This window comes from Stigmatopora argus, chromosome 15, assembly GCF_051989625.1.
Source record: "Stigmatopora argus isolate UIUO_Sarg chromosome 15, RoL_Sarg_1.0, whole genome shotgun sequence".
Lineage (NCBI taxonomy): Eukaryota > Metazoa > Chordata > Actinopteri > Syngnathiformes > Syngnathidae > Stigmatopora > Stigmatopora argus.
Window position 1 is genome coordinate 6,844,898 of NC_135401.1, and position 15,302 is coordinate 6,860,199.

General features: G+C 40.3%; 2 protein-coding genes and 1 long non-coding RNA gene across 3 annotated transcripts; 2 read left to right on the forward strand and 1 right to left on the reverse strand.

Annotated features, from left to right (window-relative positions):
* Nucleotides 1-72: 72 nt before the first annotated feature.
* slc2a2 (solute carrier family 2 member 2) lies at nucleotides 73-7,271 on the forward strand. Its single transcript, XM_077621098.1, has 16 exons — nucleotides 73-191; nucleotides 267-362; nucleotides 1,094-1,305; nucleotides 1,398-1,522; nucleotides 1,793-1,908; nucleotides 1,971-2,133; nucleotides 2,304-2,410; nucleotides 2,479-2,559; nucleotides 2,653-2,757; nucleotides 3,103-3,204; nucleotides 3,269-3,472; nucleotides 3,980-5,876; nucleotides 6,442-6,528; nucleotides 6,640-6,922; nucleotides 7,008-7,027; nucleotides 7,192-7,271. The coding sequence occupies exons 1-12, from the start codon at nucleotides 177-179 to the stop codon at nucleotides 4,184-4,186; spliced, it is 1,533 nt and encodes a 510-aa protein (XP_077477224.1). The 5' UTR covers nucleotides 73-176; the 3' UTR covers nucleotides 4,187-5,876; nucleotides 6,442-6,528; nucleotides 6,640-6,922; nucleotides 7,008-7,027; nucleotides 7,192-7,271.
* Nucleotides 7,272-7,317: 46 nt separating this feature from the next.
* Nucleotides 7,318-10,522, reverse strand: LOC144089937 (uncharacterized). The gene is made up of 5 exons (XR_013305238.1): nucleotides 10,385-10,522; nucleotides 10,116-10,193; nucleotides 7,780-7,845; nucleotides 7,562-7,697; nucleotides 7,318-7,438 (listed from the first exon to the last, which is right to left on the reverse strand). It is a non-coding gene; the product is annotated as an uncharacterized LOC144089937 (long non-coding RNA).
* Nucleotides 10,523-11,109: 587 nt separating this feature from the next.
* On the forward strand, nucleotides 11,110-14,981 carry LOC144090237 (eukaryotic translation initiation factor 5A-1-like). Its single transcript, XM_077621606.1, has 5 exons — nucleotides 11,110-11,209; nucleotides 12,256-12,423; nucleotides 12,526-12,630; nucleotides 13,652-13,783; nucleotides 13,985-14,981. The coding sequence occupies exons 2-5, from the start codon at nucleotides 12,265-12,267 to the stop codon at nucleotides 14,045-14,047; spliced, it is 459 nt and encodes a 152-aa protein (XP_077477732.1). The 5' UTR covers nucleotides 11,110-11,209; nucleotides 12,256-12,264; the 3' UTR covers nucleotides 14,048-14,981.
* Nucleotides 14,982-15,302: the final 321 nt, after the last annotated feature.

Sequence of the window (15,302 nt, forward strand, 5' to 3'; positions counted from 1 at the left end):
TTGGAATGCTAGTTTGCATTTTTGGCCTTTAATACACTGTTTTATATATATTTTTAAAGTATATTCACTTAGTAGTGTTCATGGATCATTACACCTTGGGGGCCGGTCAATGGTAATTGATGATTAGCTATCCTGCAGCCTGAACTCTGCCCGTTGACACTTTTGCACTCTTGATAATGGAGCCAGGGAAGGTAAGCTTGGATTCTTCCAATATGTGTCGTTAAGGTGTAAAAAAATGCTTTGTTTTAAATTTCGTCTTTACGCAGGAGGTGACGGGCACTTTGGCGTTTGCCATATTTACGGCGGCGTTGGGCTCCCTGCAGTTTGGATACAGCATGGGAGTCATCAATGCGCCTCAACGAGTAAGCTCGAATACCTTTTGCAGATTTTGCAATTTACTCCAATCATATTGCAGTGCATTATGGCCAGTTTGGATCATTTTTTCTTTTAATCAGATTTTTTTTTTATCAAGATTTTTTGGGGGATAGCCCTTCATTTTGCAAAGGTTTTTGACTCACAGAGTGAAGTGAGTGCGCACGTGACATTACACACAAGCGTATTGCAACATGTCACGTTCTAGTGTTTACGGAATTACGGGGAGAAATAAAATAAATTGCAATTATCCTGCTGTGTCAACCTAGCCATATTCTGGAAATAAAATAAAATAAACTGATTAGGAGAACATCCTCAGGAGACCTTTAAAAAAAAAAATGTAAATAGTTTCATTTAATATTTCATTTAAATGTATTAGATTCTTGGTATTTGGGCTCTCTTAATCAAGTCATTTTAATTTGTTCATGTAACTTATATATTTTGAATTAATTATGCCACATTGTGTAATTGACCGAATAGTTGCAAAACAGAGTGTCGCCAAAAAAGACCAACGGAAATAATACAGGAAAAAGAAGTGCCTATCTAGCTTTAAGTAGCATTTTTTTTGTTATTTAATTTTTAATAAGTAATTATAATTTGGGGATATTTATGCCTGATCTTTCATTTTAATCCAAATAGATAGTTTGAAAAACCTCTTTGAAATGATTGTGACTTAATCTGGAGTTGAACTTGATCTCAAATGGTTAATTTTACATGCTAGGTCATTGAAAGACACTATGGGCGCTCTCTAGGCGTGCTGCCCGAGGAAGCCGCCCGCACGTTGTCAAACGACAGCCTCCTCACTCGAGGCATCCCAGAAGAAATGACGCATCCCAACGTAGTCATATACTGGTCTCTGTCCGTCGCCATCTTTTCGGTCGGTGGCGTGCTCTCCTCCTTCCTGGTGGGATTTGTGGGCGACCTGAGAGGCAGGTGAGAAAATGTGCATGAGGATGAGCGGTTTGGGATTTTGCAGTTGTGGCCCCTTGAAAAGTGTACGCATGTGGTCTATGTGTTCAACGCAGGGTGAAGGGCATGTTGATGGTAAATGTCCTGGCTGTGGCCAGTGGCCTCCTGATGGGATTGTGTAAGATGTGGAAGCCTCACATCATGGTCATCGCTGGTCGTGCCATCATGGGATTCTACTGCGGTAAACATTAGCACATCTATTTTTCTACGTGGACCTCATTATATTATGGCTTTGTTTCTATGAAAATCAGAATGCACTCCTGTAATAACTGTTTTTACTTGGTGTTTTACCTTCTTTCCTTGGAAAATGACAACTTTACTTACATGATTTTTTTTAATCGCACAATAATTTACCATAGTTCTTGTTAAACTGTGACAAAATAACTTGCATACTGAGTCGTCTGTTTTAACCTTCCAAACCAATTTTTGTGTACATGTCGTGTTTTTTCAGGCTTGACGTCTGGCCTGGTGCCCATGTACATTGGAGAGATTGCGCCAAAAGCTTACCGAGGAGCTCTGGGAACTTTACACCAGTTGGCTATTGTCATTGGCATCCTCATCAGCCAGGTACAGGATCTCACCCACAACACACACACATGACAATAACTTGGTGTAATCTGCGTTTACAGGTCATCGGTTTGGACTTCATCCTGGGTAATGACGACATGTGGCCCCTGTTACTGGGGCTCTCGGGGGCCCCCGCCGTGTTACAGTCCCTCCTGTTGCCGCTGTGTCCCGAGAGCCCGCGTTATCTGTACATCGTGCTGGGAAAGGAAGATGAGGCAAAGGAAAGTATGTAATAATTCTTCTTTCATTATTTTTTCAAATTGTATTCGCATTTTATCTTGGATGAACTTGATGTAGTCCCCAAATAGAAACATGAGATTCAACACAAATCAGTTATTTGGAAAAATGAATAGGAAAAGTTGGTATATTTTACCCAATGGCGTATTTTGCAACAGGTCTCCATCGCCTGAAGGGCCAGTACGACGCTTGGGCAGATATGGAAGAAATGAGGCGAGAGAAGGAGGAGGCAGACAAGGTCCCTCGAGTCTCCATCTGGTCTTTGGTTGGTCTCCGCTTCCGACATTTGGACCGGGGCACTTTCCCCACATGACGTGGGTATTCTCTCTCAAGATCCGCTCGTCGGCATACAGGCGGCAGCTCGTTGTCGCCCTCATGATGCACTTGTCCCAGCAGTTGTCGGGGATTAACGCGGTAGGTCACATTCAGTGCTATGAAAAAAAGGTCAGAGAGCTGAGCATCTATTTTCCCTCTTAACTTGGGTAAGAAGTCACATTTCTCTAGTAGATCTTTTACTACTCCACGGCCATCTTCTCTGGGGCTGGCGTCAGTGAGCCAGTCTATGCCACCATCGGCGTTGGCGCCATCAACACCATCTTCACTCTGGTGTCTGTGAGTTTTTTTGTTTTTGGTTTTTTTGGAATCTTAAAGCCTGTTTCTAACAACCTACTAATTCCAATGATTGATGGCGATAGATGTCAATCCATTTTGATTGGGAGGACTGACAGGGAATGATCACATTGAACTGAAACGTGATTATTCACTGAAAGCCCTCCCTGTTAAAAAAATGTCTGCGTAAATTCCTGAAATGTTGCTTTATAAACAATCTTCAATTTTTTTTTTTGCTCACACGGTTGCTCACAAAATGGTGAACTTCTTCCATTCTTACTTGGGTATAATGAATTTAATACATTTTGTGAAAAAAAATGTCAACTGTCCTTTTTCACTGTATCTTAGGTGGCGCTAGTGGATCGGGCAGGCCGACGAACATTGATGCTCACTGGCCTCGGTGGCATGTGCATCTGCGCCGCCATCATGACGATTGGCCTCAATTACCAGGTTGAATCGATCCCGACCCTGGAAAACGGCGACCATTCTTCTACTCTTATCGCTTCCCTTGCAGAGTGAATACTCTTGGATGAGCTATGTCAGCATGTCGGCCATCTTCCTTTTCGTGGCCTTCTTTGAAATCGGGCCCGGTCCCATTCCCTGGTTCATTGTGGCTGAGCTGTTCAGCCAAGGCCCCCGACCGGCGGCCATCGCTCTTGCGGGCTGCTGCAACTGGACCAGCAACTTCCTCGTAGGGATGACCTTTGCCTACATACAGGTAAGATGTTTACAAGGTATATTTCCTTATTAAATGTTCTATAATTATCTGTTATTGATTTAAAGTTACATGAACTAAACATTGCAGTTTCTAAAATGTACATAGATACCAATAATGATCTCAAACATAAATGGCTCATTTTTGTAACATTTTTGTAAATATCCTAACAGGGAATCCCAAATATACAGATGTAATATTCCGTTTGGCTAGTTTTGTACCGATGTTAATAGTTCTACATTGTTATGACCTGAAATTACATGGGGAATACATGAAGATTTTCCATTATACTCCTATTAATACCTTCATAGCTGGTTGCTCTACCAAGATACAGGCTTCTGATTGGTCTATTTTGTGTGCTGCCAAAAATACAGCCAAATGTGATTCTAATTCTAGCACTACTTCATTGAAGGATACTGACAATATGGTTGGAAAACATGCTGTGTGACATATTCAATACTATATTGCAAACATATTTAAACTGCATGTCACTTATCACTTACCCATCAGAACTGGCTGGGCGTGTACGTCTTCGTCTTATTTGCCGGACTCCTTTTCGGCTTCATCCTCTTCATGTACCTAAAAATGCCGGAGACCAAAGGCAAGAGCTTCGAGGAGATTGCCATCCTATTCCGGAAGGATGGGAAAAAGGCGGTGCCTAGCAGTAAGACCGACGACGTTGAATTGCAGCATCTCAAAACCCCGATAACCGCTTGAAGGATGGTTCAAGAATTTATAGTTTTTTTGGGGTATTTGATTCACTCGTTTGCCATCATTGACGGCAATAGATGTCTCATCTATTTGAACTGAGAGGGGTCACAGTAAGTGATGATTCTAACTCAACAGTTTACCAACAGCATAGTATATGAATATCATTTTATTATTTTTTAAATAAATGAATTATTATTACAAGTGTATACAATGTAAAAAAGGAGTAAGTGTTATTTGTAGTTATTTCTTTTCCTTACAATATCACCTATTTGACTTTTATTTAACAATGTGAACACCAACCATTCATTTAAAACAGTGGTGTCAAACATATGGCCCGCGGGCCGGAACCGGCCCCCAAGGAGGTTCGATCAGACCCGCAGGATAATTTGAAAGTGGAAAAAAATGCATAAAAGACATGGAATTAATATTTTTAATTCGCTGCAATTCATGGATTATCCGCTAAGGGGCGCACTCTTTCCATCAGAGTAGAAGACAAGCCGCATCACTGAGACAGACTGAAAACAGCAGCAACTCCATAAATTTTCAGTATGTATTGTATGTGTATGTATGTTTCATGTATGAAGTTTACAGATTTACAGGACAGGCGAACACTTTCTTCATTACACATTTAAAATCACTCTCCTTAGTTTGTAAGGTGCATGCAGGGATTACATTTAGATTTTATATGCGTATGTGTAAGTGGTTTAAAAATTCCTTTCTTTAAAAGTCTCATTTAATCTTAAAGTGCATGACTATATTTTTCAGTACCAATTAAAGTTTTGTGCCTTTGTACAATCAGTGGGATCAGTTGCAATGCATACTTGTGAATGATAAAAGTCAATTGCACATTTGTCTAAGGAAATATGAGGTGTTTCATGAAATGTTTTGTAAAAGGATAGTTCATTCAATTTCAATATTTTCCTAATGTTCTTGTGCTTCTTTACACCAAAACAAAGGAAAGACATGATATTTTGGTTATTTATAGCAGAGCATGGTATAATTTTAATGGTCCGGCCCACTTGACATCTCCCTAGGCCGTATGTGGCCCACGATGCCAAATGAGTTTGACACCCCTGGTATATAGTAAGGCTTTTTTTCTTTAAAAAATGACATAGTATAGTAAAGCTTTTTTTCTTAAAAAACGACATAGTATAGTAAGGCTTTTTTTCCTAAAAAAACGACATAGTATAGTAAGGCTTTTTTCCTAAAAAAACGACATAGTATAGTAAGGTTTTTTTCCTAAAAAAACGACATAGTGTATATAGTAAGGCTTTTTTTCTTTAAAAAAAACGACATAGTATAGTAAAGCTTTTTTTTCTTAAAATACGACATAGTATATAGTAAGGCTTTTTAATTTGTAAAAAATGACCATGTATAGTAAGGCTTTTTTCTTTAAAAAATGACCATGTATAGTAAGGCTTTTTATTTTTTTTAAATGACCATGCAAAGTAAGGCTTTTTATATATATAAAAAAAAAAACGAACACACTCTTTTACAGCATCAAGACTACAAAAATGGCGACTATAGTACGTCATCTTCCAAACATGGTCATTGAGTCGGGAGGACAAATCACCTCCTATGGGCGTGGTTACGCCCACTGGTGGCGCAGGTGCTTAAATTAGGCACTTGCGCAGCACCTCGCCCTTTGGTGCAGCCATTTCCATGCCGTCGGTCGAACGACTAGCACCCAAACGAGGTAAGCCCTAGACTAGAGCAATTTACTGGCTTATGTGCATTTTTAACACCCTACCGGGAGATTTTTTTAGGAATCAATTGAGCCAAAACGCCAACAAATCTGTTAGTTTATTGCCAGGTCGAACACACCGTCGACATTTGAAGTATGGGCTCCTTGGCATGTCACTAGCTAGCTTAGCATTAGCCTCACGACATTTGACTTCAAAAGTATTTTGTCCGTATTCTCTCCATTATTGAGTCGTGGGGGAAGACTTCATTTTATCAAACAAAGCCGAGATATCAACGGTCAGTTTGCCAGGTGAAGGTGTGTTGAATGTAATGATAGTTTTCACTGCGATTGCTAAACGCCCTTTTCCAATTTGTAATTCTATTTTAAACAAAAATCATTGATACCAAAATGGTTAAGCCGACTTTCTCGTTTTTAACATCAGTCTGTATATTGAATCACTTTGTCTGGAAAGGGGAAATTAGCACCGAGCACTCACTAACTTATTTTCATTCTTTATCTTGATCATTTACTTTAAGATTTCTCTTTCCTGTAATAATTGTTTGCACTTCCCAAATAGCTTGGTTCAATTAAGATGAAGCTGTTCCCGTGTGTCCAGAACCATGCACACCCTTGAGGGGAGAGGAGACTGGGCCAAGGTATCAAGGTAATACTAATTACCCCCCCCCCCCCCAAAAAAAACCCCACCTAAACCTATCTGTTGAATCTCCAGTCTCTGTATATGATAACTTTTGCTCTATTATTTTGCATGCACCAGGTCCATGGTGATGTCCAGACCCTGGAGGACCAGGTGATCTTCCCAGGTTGCCCACTTGAAGATGATGCATCGTCTCTGAACTCTGCTCTGAGGTTAATACCGTATTTTCACGCCTATTTGGCGCATCGTTTCTTACGCCGCAGTGTCAGTAACGAGTGCTATTTCTGTATTTTAGACACACAAAGCACGCTCTATTTCGTCAGACGCATATGTATTTCATATGGATTAAGATCGAAATGCGATAGCGCCGGCTACCGGAAGCAGCTTATTTCCGGGTTATATTGTAATATATCCAAGTCAAAACATTCCAATCTCACATTATTTTATTGACTAAAGTTGCAATTTACTAACCCCCTCTTATTTTATAGGTGATGTCCCGATCCCTAAGGTGAGGAGGATTTCTCTTTTTTTTTCAATCAGAAATTTCAATAAAAGAGATTTGAGTGTCATTTGTCTTTGTTAAAACACTTGGAGAAAAAAGACCCAAGACCCTCAATGGTCTTTATTTTCCTTTTTTTTGGTGTTTATTCTAAGTGTTGCTTTTGTCTACAGGTGGAGAACACCAGCTACACCAATCAATGTGATCATAAGTGTGCAAATATATTTCTTTGAATAAAAATTCTAAAATGTCATGTTGCTTGCATTCCTTTGCTAGTTTTATGAAGAAAAATACATGAATATATTTCAAAGGTTTTATTTCCCACAAAATGGGTTAATTGAGAAGTTCACAGAATTTCCAGCATTTAAAGATGAGGTGGTGTTTCCATTGATGAATCTCTTCTTGGCACTGGATGGAATTCTGGGGAGAATAAAAAGAGGGTCAAAGCACAATAGACTAAGTCCAACATTAAAAAAAATAAACTGGGGGCCAGTTAGGTCAAAAGATTTGACCAAAAAACAATAACACTAAGTTAGGCTTTACCAACATCAGAAGGACCCATCTCTCTTTTCAGATGTGGTGGGAGATATGGAAAACATACTGGATAGGGGGTGTCAAAGGCTGTGCCACGCTCCAAAGTCACCTTTCTTTAGCGTTGATTTGGTAAACTTGGGTGGACCTTGAAGAGAAGCAAAATAGAGTATTTTTAGTACACATGACATGAAAATAATAAATCAAATAACCTGAAAAACAGGTCTTACGTCATACACGACTTCTTTGGTCTTGTAGATTTGGACAGCTTCCACCATCTCCGTGGCTTTAAACCTCTGCAAAACACCACAGCATGATTATGTCATTGCTTATTTAACCATTTTGATGCACAAATGACTCCCATTCAATCAAAAAAATTAAATACGTCTCACAAAGCTCTTAGACAGAGGAAAAATGGTTGTTTAAACGAGTCAAAAATGACCCCTGCGCTACGGTTGAATGAAAGTCTCGCTTAGGTTTTGTCAAAACCACAATTAAATAATAATAATAATCGGACATAGGCCCCTGTTGTCGTTATCACAACACAAAAAAAGCCTACTTGTCATCACACGCAGAAACTGCGTGAGACGAAATTGATGGTGCTTCTCCATAAGCTACGTTTACTCGGCAAAAGACCTAAATCTACGGTTACTCGGCAAAATGGCATTCTGCTACTGTGGATACAGGTCGCTTACCTCTCACTGTCTTCCACTTACCTTACTTCAGTCAGCTAGTAGGAGGCCGATCACCACGCAAACCTCTTTATATTACCGCAGAAGGGAATGTGTGTTATGTTACCGCGAGTTTAGATTTCTGATGGATGTGGGGAAAAAACTGTCCTTAAGCCCATTTGACCGTGCTTTGTGGGACCTATAGCGTCTGCCAGAGGGCAGCAGCTGGAACAGATTGTGACCAGGGTGGTAAGGGTCCCCTATGATGTTCTTGGCTCTGCTGAGGTAACGAGGGCTGGCAATGTCTTCCAGTGAGGGCAGAGAGCAGCCGACAATCCTCTGGGCAGTGTTAATCACTTTCTGCACGGCCTTTTTGTCTGCCGCCGTGCTTCCAGCGTACCACACTGTGATGCCGTACGCCAGGATGCTCTCTACAGTGGTTTTATAGAAGGTTATCAGAAGCTTGGTGGCCAAGTTGTTCTTCCTAAGTACCCTGAGGAAATGGAGTCGTTTCTGAGCCTTCTTCACCACTGCCGTGATGTTTGTAGACCATGAGAGCTTATCCGTGACGTGGACCCCCAGGAATTTAAAGGACTGGACCCTGTCTACACATACTCCATTTATGAGGAGTGGGGCCAGATCTGTGCCATGTTTGCGAAAGTCCAGTATTATTTCTTTAGTTTTCGTGGTGTTCAGTGTGAGATTGTTCACCGAGCACTCATCCTGAGATGAGTCCGACCACAGTGGTGTCGTCAGCGAATTTGATGATGGGGTTAGACTGGTGGGTGGGTGTACAGTCGTATGTGTACAGGGAGTACAGAAGAGGACTCAGTACACAGCCTTGAGGGGAGCCAGTGCTTAGTGTAATGGAGGAAGAGAGGTGGGGACCAAGTCTAACAGTCTGTGGTCGGTTGGTCAAGAAGTTCTTTATCCAGCAGCAGATTGAAGAGGATGATAGTCCAAGGTGGGAGAGTTTGTCAGTCAGAATGTCCGGTTTTATGGTGTTGAAGGCTGAGCTATAGTCAATGAAGAGCATCCTCACGTAGTTCCCATGGTGTTCCAGGTGGCTCAGTGCTGTATGAAGAGCAATGGCAATAGCATCATCAGTGGACCTGTTTGCTCTATAAGCAAACTGGTGAGGGTCAATTGAGGGAGGGATTGTATTCCTGATATGGCGGGCTACCAACTTTTCAAAGCACTTCATGATCACAGGCGTGAGGGCAACAGGCCTATAATCATTCATGCTGCCAATGGTTGGCTTTTTGGGGACAGGGATGATGGTGGCAGATTTCAGACAAGATGGAATGATGGATTGTTGCAGGGAACAATTGAAAATGTTTGTGAAGACTCCAGCCAGCTGGTCAGCACAGGCTTTGAGCACCTTCCCAGGTACTCCGTCTGGGCCAGCAGCCTTCCTGGTGTTTACAGACCGCATTACCAGTCTCACTTCCTGTTCCAGGAACGCCAGTGAATTGCTGCAGGGTGGTGGTGGGGGTATCGAGACTGGGTCTGATTTGTATTATTAATAATTAGTAATTAAAAATCAAAAGGTCCAAGCCCTGAAGTCTTCCTTTAGGAAAGGGAAGGGCAAAGGTATATACGTATTCTAGAAGTGTACTGTTTATTCCTTACACCTCCACTTGATGGCACTAGTGAGTGTGAGTTCCCCACACAGGATCTTGCTATTAAAAAAAAATCAACGCCAACCCAGTTAAAGTGTCTTCATTCAAAATTGGTGTATCATGATGCTAAACAAGCTAATTTAGGAAAGCCGTGAACACTGGTCGCTGATATCTAAACATTACTGTGACAACAAAATTTCCCGAATACGGGAATAATAAAGTTATCCAATCCAATTACACGGGTAGAGGAATTAGAAGCTATTAAAGACTCACTTTGCCGACAAACTGCTCCTTTTTGGCCATTATGGCCACATTCTTGATGTTTCCCAGGAGTCTGTCCTCGTTGAGGGACTGAAACACACAATGGAAGGGTTTCTTTTTAAACATTAAGAGCAATAGGTGACGCAATGTAGCCAACTTGCTAGCAAACATTTGTGTTTGCATCCACGTCGGGGCTACATCACGCCAATGAAGCACGTTCCCGTCAAAAAGCACTCTTGAAATGAGAACTGGGGCTACGAAATCCCCAAAAGACAAAGTACCGAACGCGCTGCATTGTCCTGGAAGAAGTTTGTCGGGTCTTCCTTCGGGAAATCGTCAATTCTGAGCAGCTCAGCAGTCCAACATGCCCAGCCTCCGGCTCATCCGCCATTTTGAAAAATGGCGGCGATGGCGGCGGCCTTTTGAACTCTGACCACAGCCACGCCTCGGCCACGCCTATTACACATAGACACAAAAAAAGAGATCGTTTTCATCATAGAGTGCATTAGTCAGGGGGCTGGGGCTGCAAATACTTTTAGGTTGGGCATTAATACTTCAAAACAAATACATTGTTTTCATAATAATGTACTGTAAATACTTTTTGGTTGGGCTTTAATACTTTAAGATACAATATTGCACATTATGAACATTGCGGTGACATGCACTTCAGTGTTTGTTTTTGACTTCTAAGGTTACATACTTGGATATGCTTTTTCAATTGGGATTCATTTGGCTAAAATAAATAAAACAATTCATTGCAATTTTATTTTTAGAATTTGACTTTCTCCTAAAAAATGGATTTTATTTTTAACTGTATTGTTGCAACATTTCATTTTTTCCTAAAGATGCCTTTTACATTAAATTGTCAATAACTTGCTTCATTGTTCTTAGTCTTTTATTCTCATGCTGTGAATAGATGATTCCCCTCCAATTCCCTCGAAAATGCTTGGTCTCTTTGCCCATATTTGGTCACCAGTTCCCCAAAGAGGCGTAAGGTGATCAGCTACGCCCGCCCACTTTGGTCACGTGAGAATTTACCTGGACTTCCGCCGTTCAAAAACTTTGTCGCAGGCAGGGTGCGCCCTCTTTATATTCTGGTAACAAAGGTAAGGGCATATTGTTTATGGCGATCCTATAGCGAACGCGTCCTATCTTATCCTATCTGTGACTTTAAAACGATCGGTGTTAATGAATAACTTGGCCCGGAAGTGGCTTCGTGAGTCAGAAGCGTGACTTTGACTAGTATTTAGCACTTTATGTAATTTGGGTGTTGCCCCCCCCCCTCCACAACAAGACGGCGATTGTACTTGTTTTTCTTGTGTTTAAAAAAAATAGTAGCGCTTTAAAAGTGTTTATTGGTCAAAACGTATATGTTGCCTTGTGACATTATATTGACAACTGTTTTCCACTTTGATTAAGTTGTAATAATGGCTTATATCGCATACCTGTATTGAGACAAGGACCGTCGGTCGGGTTACACGGTCCCCCTGTCATGGGCCACGCGTGCGGAGCGATAAAAGCGCAAAGTGCTGAAAAAGTCTTATGAAAGATATTTTACTTATTACATTGTTGTGTTTAAAGGTTAGGGATCGACATCAATGCTAAAGCTTTTACAAGTGTCACGTCTCACCTGGTTAGGTGGTTGACGTCACAAAATGGACGCGGCTTCCATTTTGACTATTTGGGAGTACTTTATTGTACTGTAAATAATTTGGATTTGGATTAAAGTGCATTATAATGTATTTCAGCAATGTATTTATTTATTTTCCCTTTTGACCAGAACATTTAGGAACTATCTACCCTCTATTTTTTGTTTTATGTCTTTTCCACTTAAAACACTTTTTTAAATTAATATATTCGTTTCCTTTGGCTTGGTTAACATTATTTCATCTCTGAAATATTTCTGTGTGTTCTGTATCACAAAAAATAGTGCCTGTGTAACCAATTATTCATATGCTGCATGTCCAGGACCATTTATTTGAAACCTACCTACCTATTTGGGTGCTTTCAAGTCAGTCAGATGCATCTGTTAAATTATATTATTATTATTATTATTATTATTTGAAGTGTTAATTTGACCTCACTGCTGCTTTGGTTCTTGTTTTTAATTTGTGGAAAAGAAGAGGCTTTTGACTGTTCATTTTGTTCACAGAGCAGAATAATGGACGCCGACTTTGAAGGTGGGTCATCCGGGGCATCTGCCACATACCCCATACAGGCTTCTGCCTTGAGGAAGAATGGCTATGTCATGCTCAAAGGCCGTCCCTGTAAGATAGTTGACATGTCTACCTCCAAGACTGGCAAACACGGGCATGCCAAGGTAAAAAGACTAATCAGATGTGAGATTTTCTACTTATAGGAAAGACAACTCCTTTATCATATCAATCTCAGTGGAAGAATTGTTTAATATCTGTTTTCATAGGTTCATCTTGTTGGACTTGACATTTTCACTGGCAAGAAATATGAAGATATTTGTCCATCGACTCATAACATGAATGTCCCTAACGTGAAGAGGACTGACTACATGGTAAGATATCGGTCGATAAATGCAAAATCAGGTCTGGTACAAACATTGGGGCTCTTTTAGTTGCAATTTTGCAACCACAAGTACCCGCTGATTGGGTGCAGGTGCCTTAACACAGACGCATTGCTTACAAGCTTCTCATGCTTAATTATTACATACCTGTCAACCTCTGCCGATAACTGCCCTTATAAATGATTATGATTCCCCTTACAACCCCCCAAAAAACCTTACAAACACCGTACGACTCGTACGGTGTTTGTAAGGTTTTTGGGGGGTTTGTAAGGGGAATCATAATCATTTATAAGGGCAGTTATCGGCAGAGGTTGACAGGTATGTTATTATGGATTAATTTGAGTTACACAAGCGACAGACAGCCGCATATTGGCGTTACGCCATAAGGCACCCTCTCGTTCTTTATGTGCATGGAAAGTGCTCTATAATTAAAGCTGTATTCTGCCTGGTTTAAATTGAACATGCTTGGTTTATTGCTCACAGGGTGTGTTCCATCTGTGCAAGATCGCAATGCACAGGTTTGAAACCTGCCGGACTGGTTCCCTCTCGGCTAACAAGCCCTGTCAATTGGTTCTTGGGCATTAAATCACTGGGATCTATTTTTTACTCGTTGGCTCCCGTTGACGCCCAATTGACTTGACCTGGAAAACCTGGCAACGATCATTCTGAATGACTTGATATAGGGTAGTTTTTAGGCTGAAACCTTTTAAATGAGGCATATTCTATTATTATTATTATTAGCCTTGCCAGATTTGTCTGTTAGTTTCACTGCTTTCTTCACCCTTGTTAAATCTTGTAAAAATCCTGAGAACGAAACTATTATCTCTCATGGTCCGTTGTGCGATCTAAATATAGTTCCAAAACAGTGAGTGTAGACATTTGTGTACTTTTAAGTTTTCATATTTTGCACTGCAGCTACTTCTCTATTGAAACATTTTATTGCAATTCAAAGATGCATCCCTTCTGGATTTCTATTTTTCCCCATTTTAAGTGTTTGCATCCATTCCTTTAGGTCCTCGGTAATAATGATGGTTTCTTGACCCTGCTGGATGATAATTCAGAGCAGAGAAATGACCTTAAATTGCCAGAAGGCGAGTTGGGGGACTCCATTAATCAAAAAATCGAAGATGATGAGCAAATTATGGTAAGTGTTTTTCTATTTTCATCTTGCTTTTTGCTTGTTATTTTGTGCGGAAAACCACACATTTCACTAGCAGTCCTGTCATATGCTTTACTGTAGCTACATAGTGTGTTGTGTCAATTTAAAATGGGCCAAAATATGAATAGTTGAATGCAAGCTTTGATGCATTGGCTGTCTTTTTTTGTGTTTTTTTTTCTTTTCTAGATCACAGTGCTGATGGCTTTAGATGAGGAGCAAGTAATCGCTCTAAAGCCGCAGACAAAATGAACTGACTGTTCACTGTCCACCATGATTCTCCCTGTTAAGTTACCTCAAATGTGTAGCTGGATTGGGGTGGGTTCCTCTAAAACCCCGCTGCCTGGGCTGGAGTGACTGGCAATCAATGAACTTAGCATAACATTTCACCTAAGGTATGGGGTTTTATTTTTTGGTATCCGACCAATTCATACAATTATTGAAGACCATTCATGGACTTATTTGCATGCCACATTTTCATGCGAAATCATAACTGCCAGGTTTGAAAAAAACTTGGTGTTTGTTTTTAAATACACATTGTGCTACTTTCAAGAAAGCTCCATAAGCTCGACAATTAACAAGTTTGTGCCAGCCCTCTGATTGGCTGTTTGTTCTCATTTCGCCTTTAAATGACAGTTACATGTAGGTTACCTGGGCTTTGATATTTTATTTTTTATGGACAGGAAATTTCAAACCCCCGCTTTTATTTGCCATACGAGACAATTTGAAGATTACAAACGCGCCGATAAAATTCCAGTCTTGTGTTAAAAAATATTGATATCGAAATGTCAACTGTTGTTTAATAGCAGTGTTTTCCCATGTGTACTTGGTTAATTTTAATTTAAGACAGTTTATTGAACAGTCACTGTTATAGTCTTAATTTGTAATTATGAAATGTCAACTGAGCACAGTTAAAGCTTGAGATCTTGTTTTCCAACGTTCATTAAAAATCTATATTTAACGTTGTGGGTGGAGGGTGAGTCGTACATATTGAATGTCGAATATTTAAGGGTTGGGTGTTCTTTGTCTGTTTAATATTTTAGTAGTAGGTTTTTGTTGTTTGTGTGGTGTTTTGCATGGTTATTGGACCTTGGCTGAAGTTTACATTTATTTCCATGCCAGAATCAACTGGGATGTCTCCACTGTTATGTCTACTAAATACAAATAAAGATTTGTAGTTACTCCAGTTCTATGTGAAAATCAGATTTTTATTGATTTATTTATACTATTTTCGGCATCATTTATGTGATATACCTAAACAAACACACTTAGTAATGGTTCATATTACAGGATGGCAACAGCTGCATTGTGAAATCGGGCAAAGAGAAATAAAAGGTAGTCAAAAAGAAAAGATTACTAATAACTAGTCCGTTGGTAAATTGAGCCCAACGCCAGAACATTCCTCGTCAGGTTCTGCCGCCCCAGTCACCGCAACCCGATCCGTTTGCCCCAAGGCCTCAACGACGCTAAATGCCAAAATACCAGCCAGTGTTTTATATTAAGTAGT

Coding starts and splice junctions, on each gene's coding strand:
- slc2a2 (XM_077621098.1), top strand. Junction 363..1,093: donor TCATCAATGCGCCTCAACGA/GTAAGCTCGAAT, acceptor TTTACATGCTAG/GTCATTGAAAGACACTATGG. Junction 2,758..3,102: donor CCATCTTCACTCTGGTGTCT/GTGAGTTTTTTT, acceptor ACTGTATCTTAG/GTGGCGCTAGTGGATCGGGC.
- LOC144090237 (XM_077621606.1), top strand. CDS start 12,265: ATGGACGCCGACTTTGAAGGTGGGTCATCCGGGGCATCTGCCACATAC. Junction 12,631..13,651: donor TGAAGAGGACTGACTACATG/GTAAGATATCGG, acceptor CCATTCCTTTAG/GTCCTCGGTAATAATGATGG. Junction 13,784..13,984: donor AAGATGATGAGCAAATTATG/GTAAGTGTTTTT, acceptor TTTCTTTTCTAG/ATCACAGTGCTGATGGCTTT.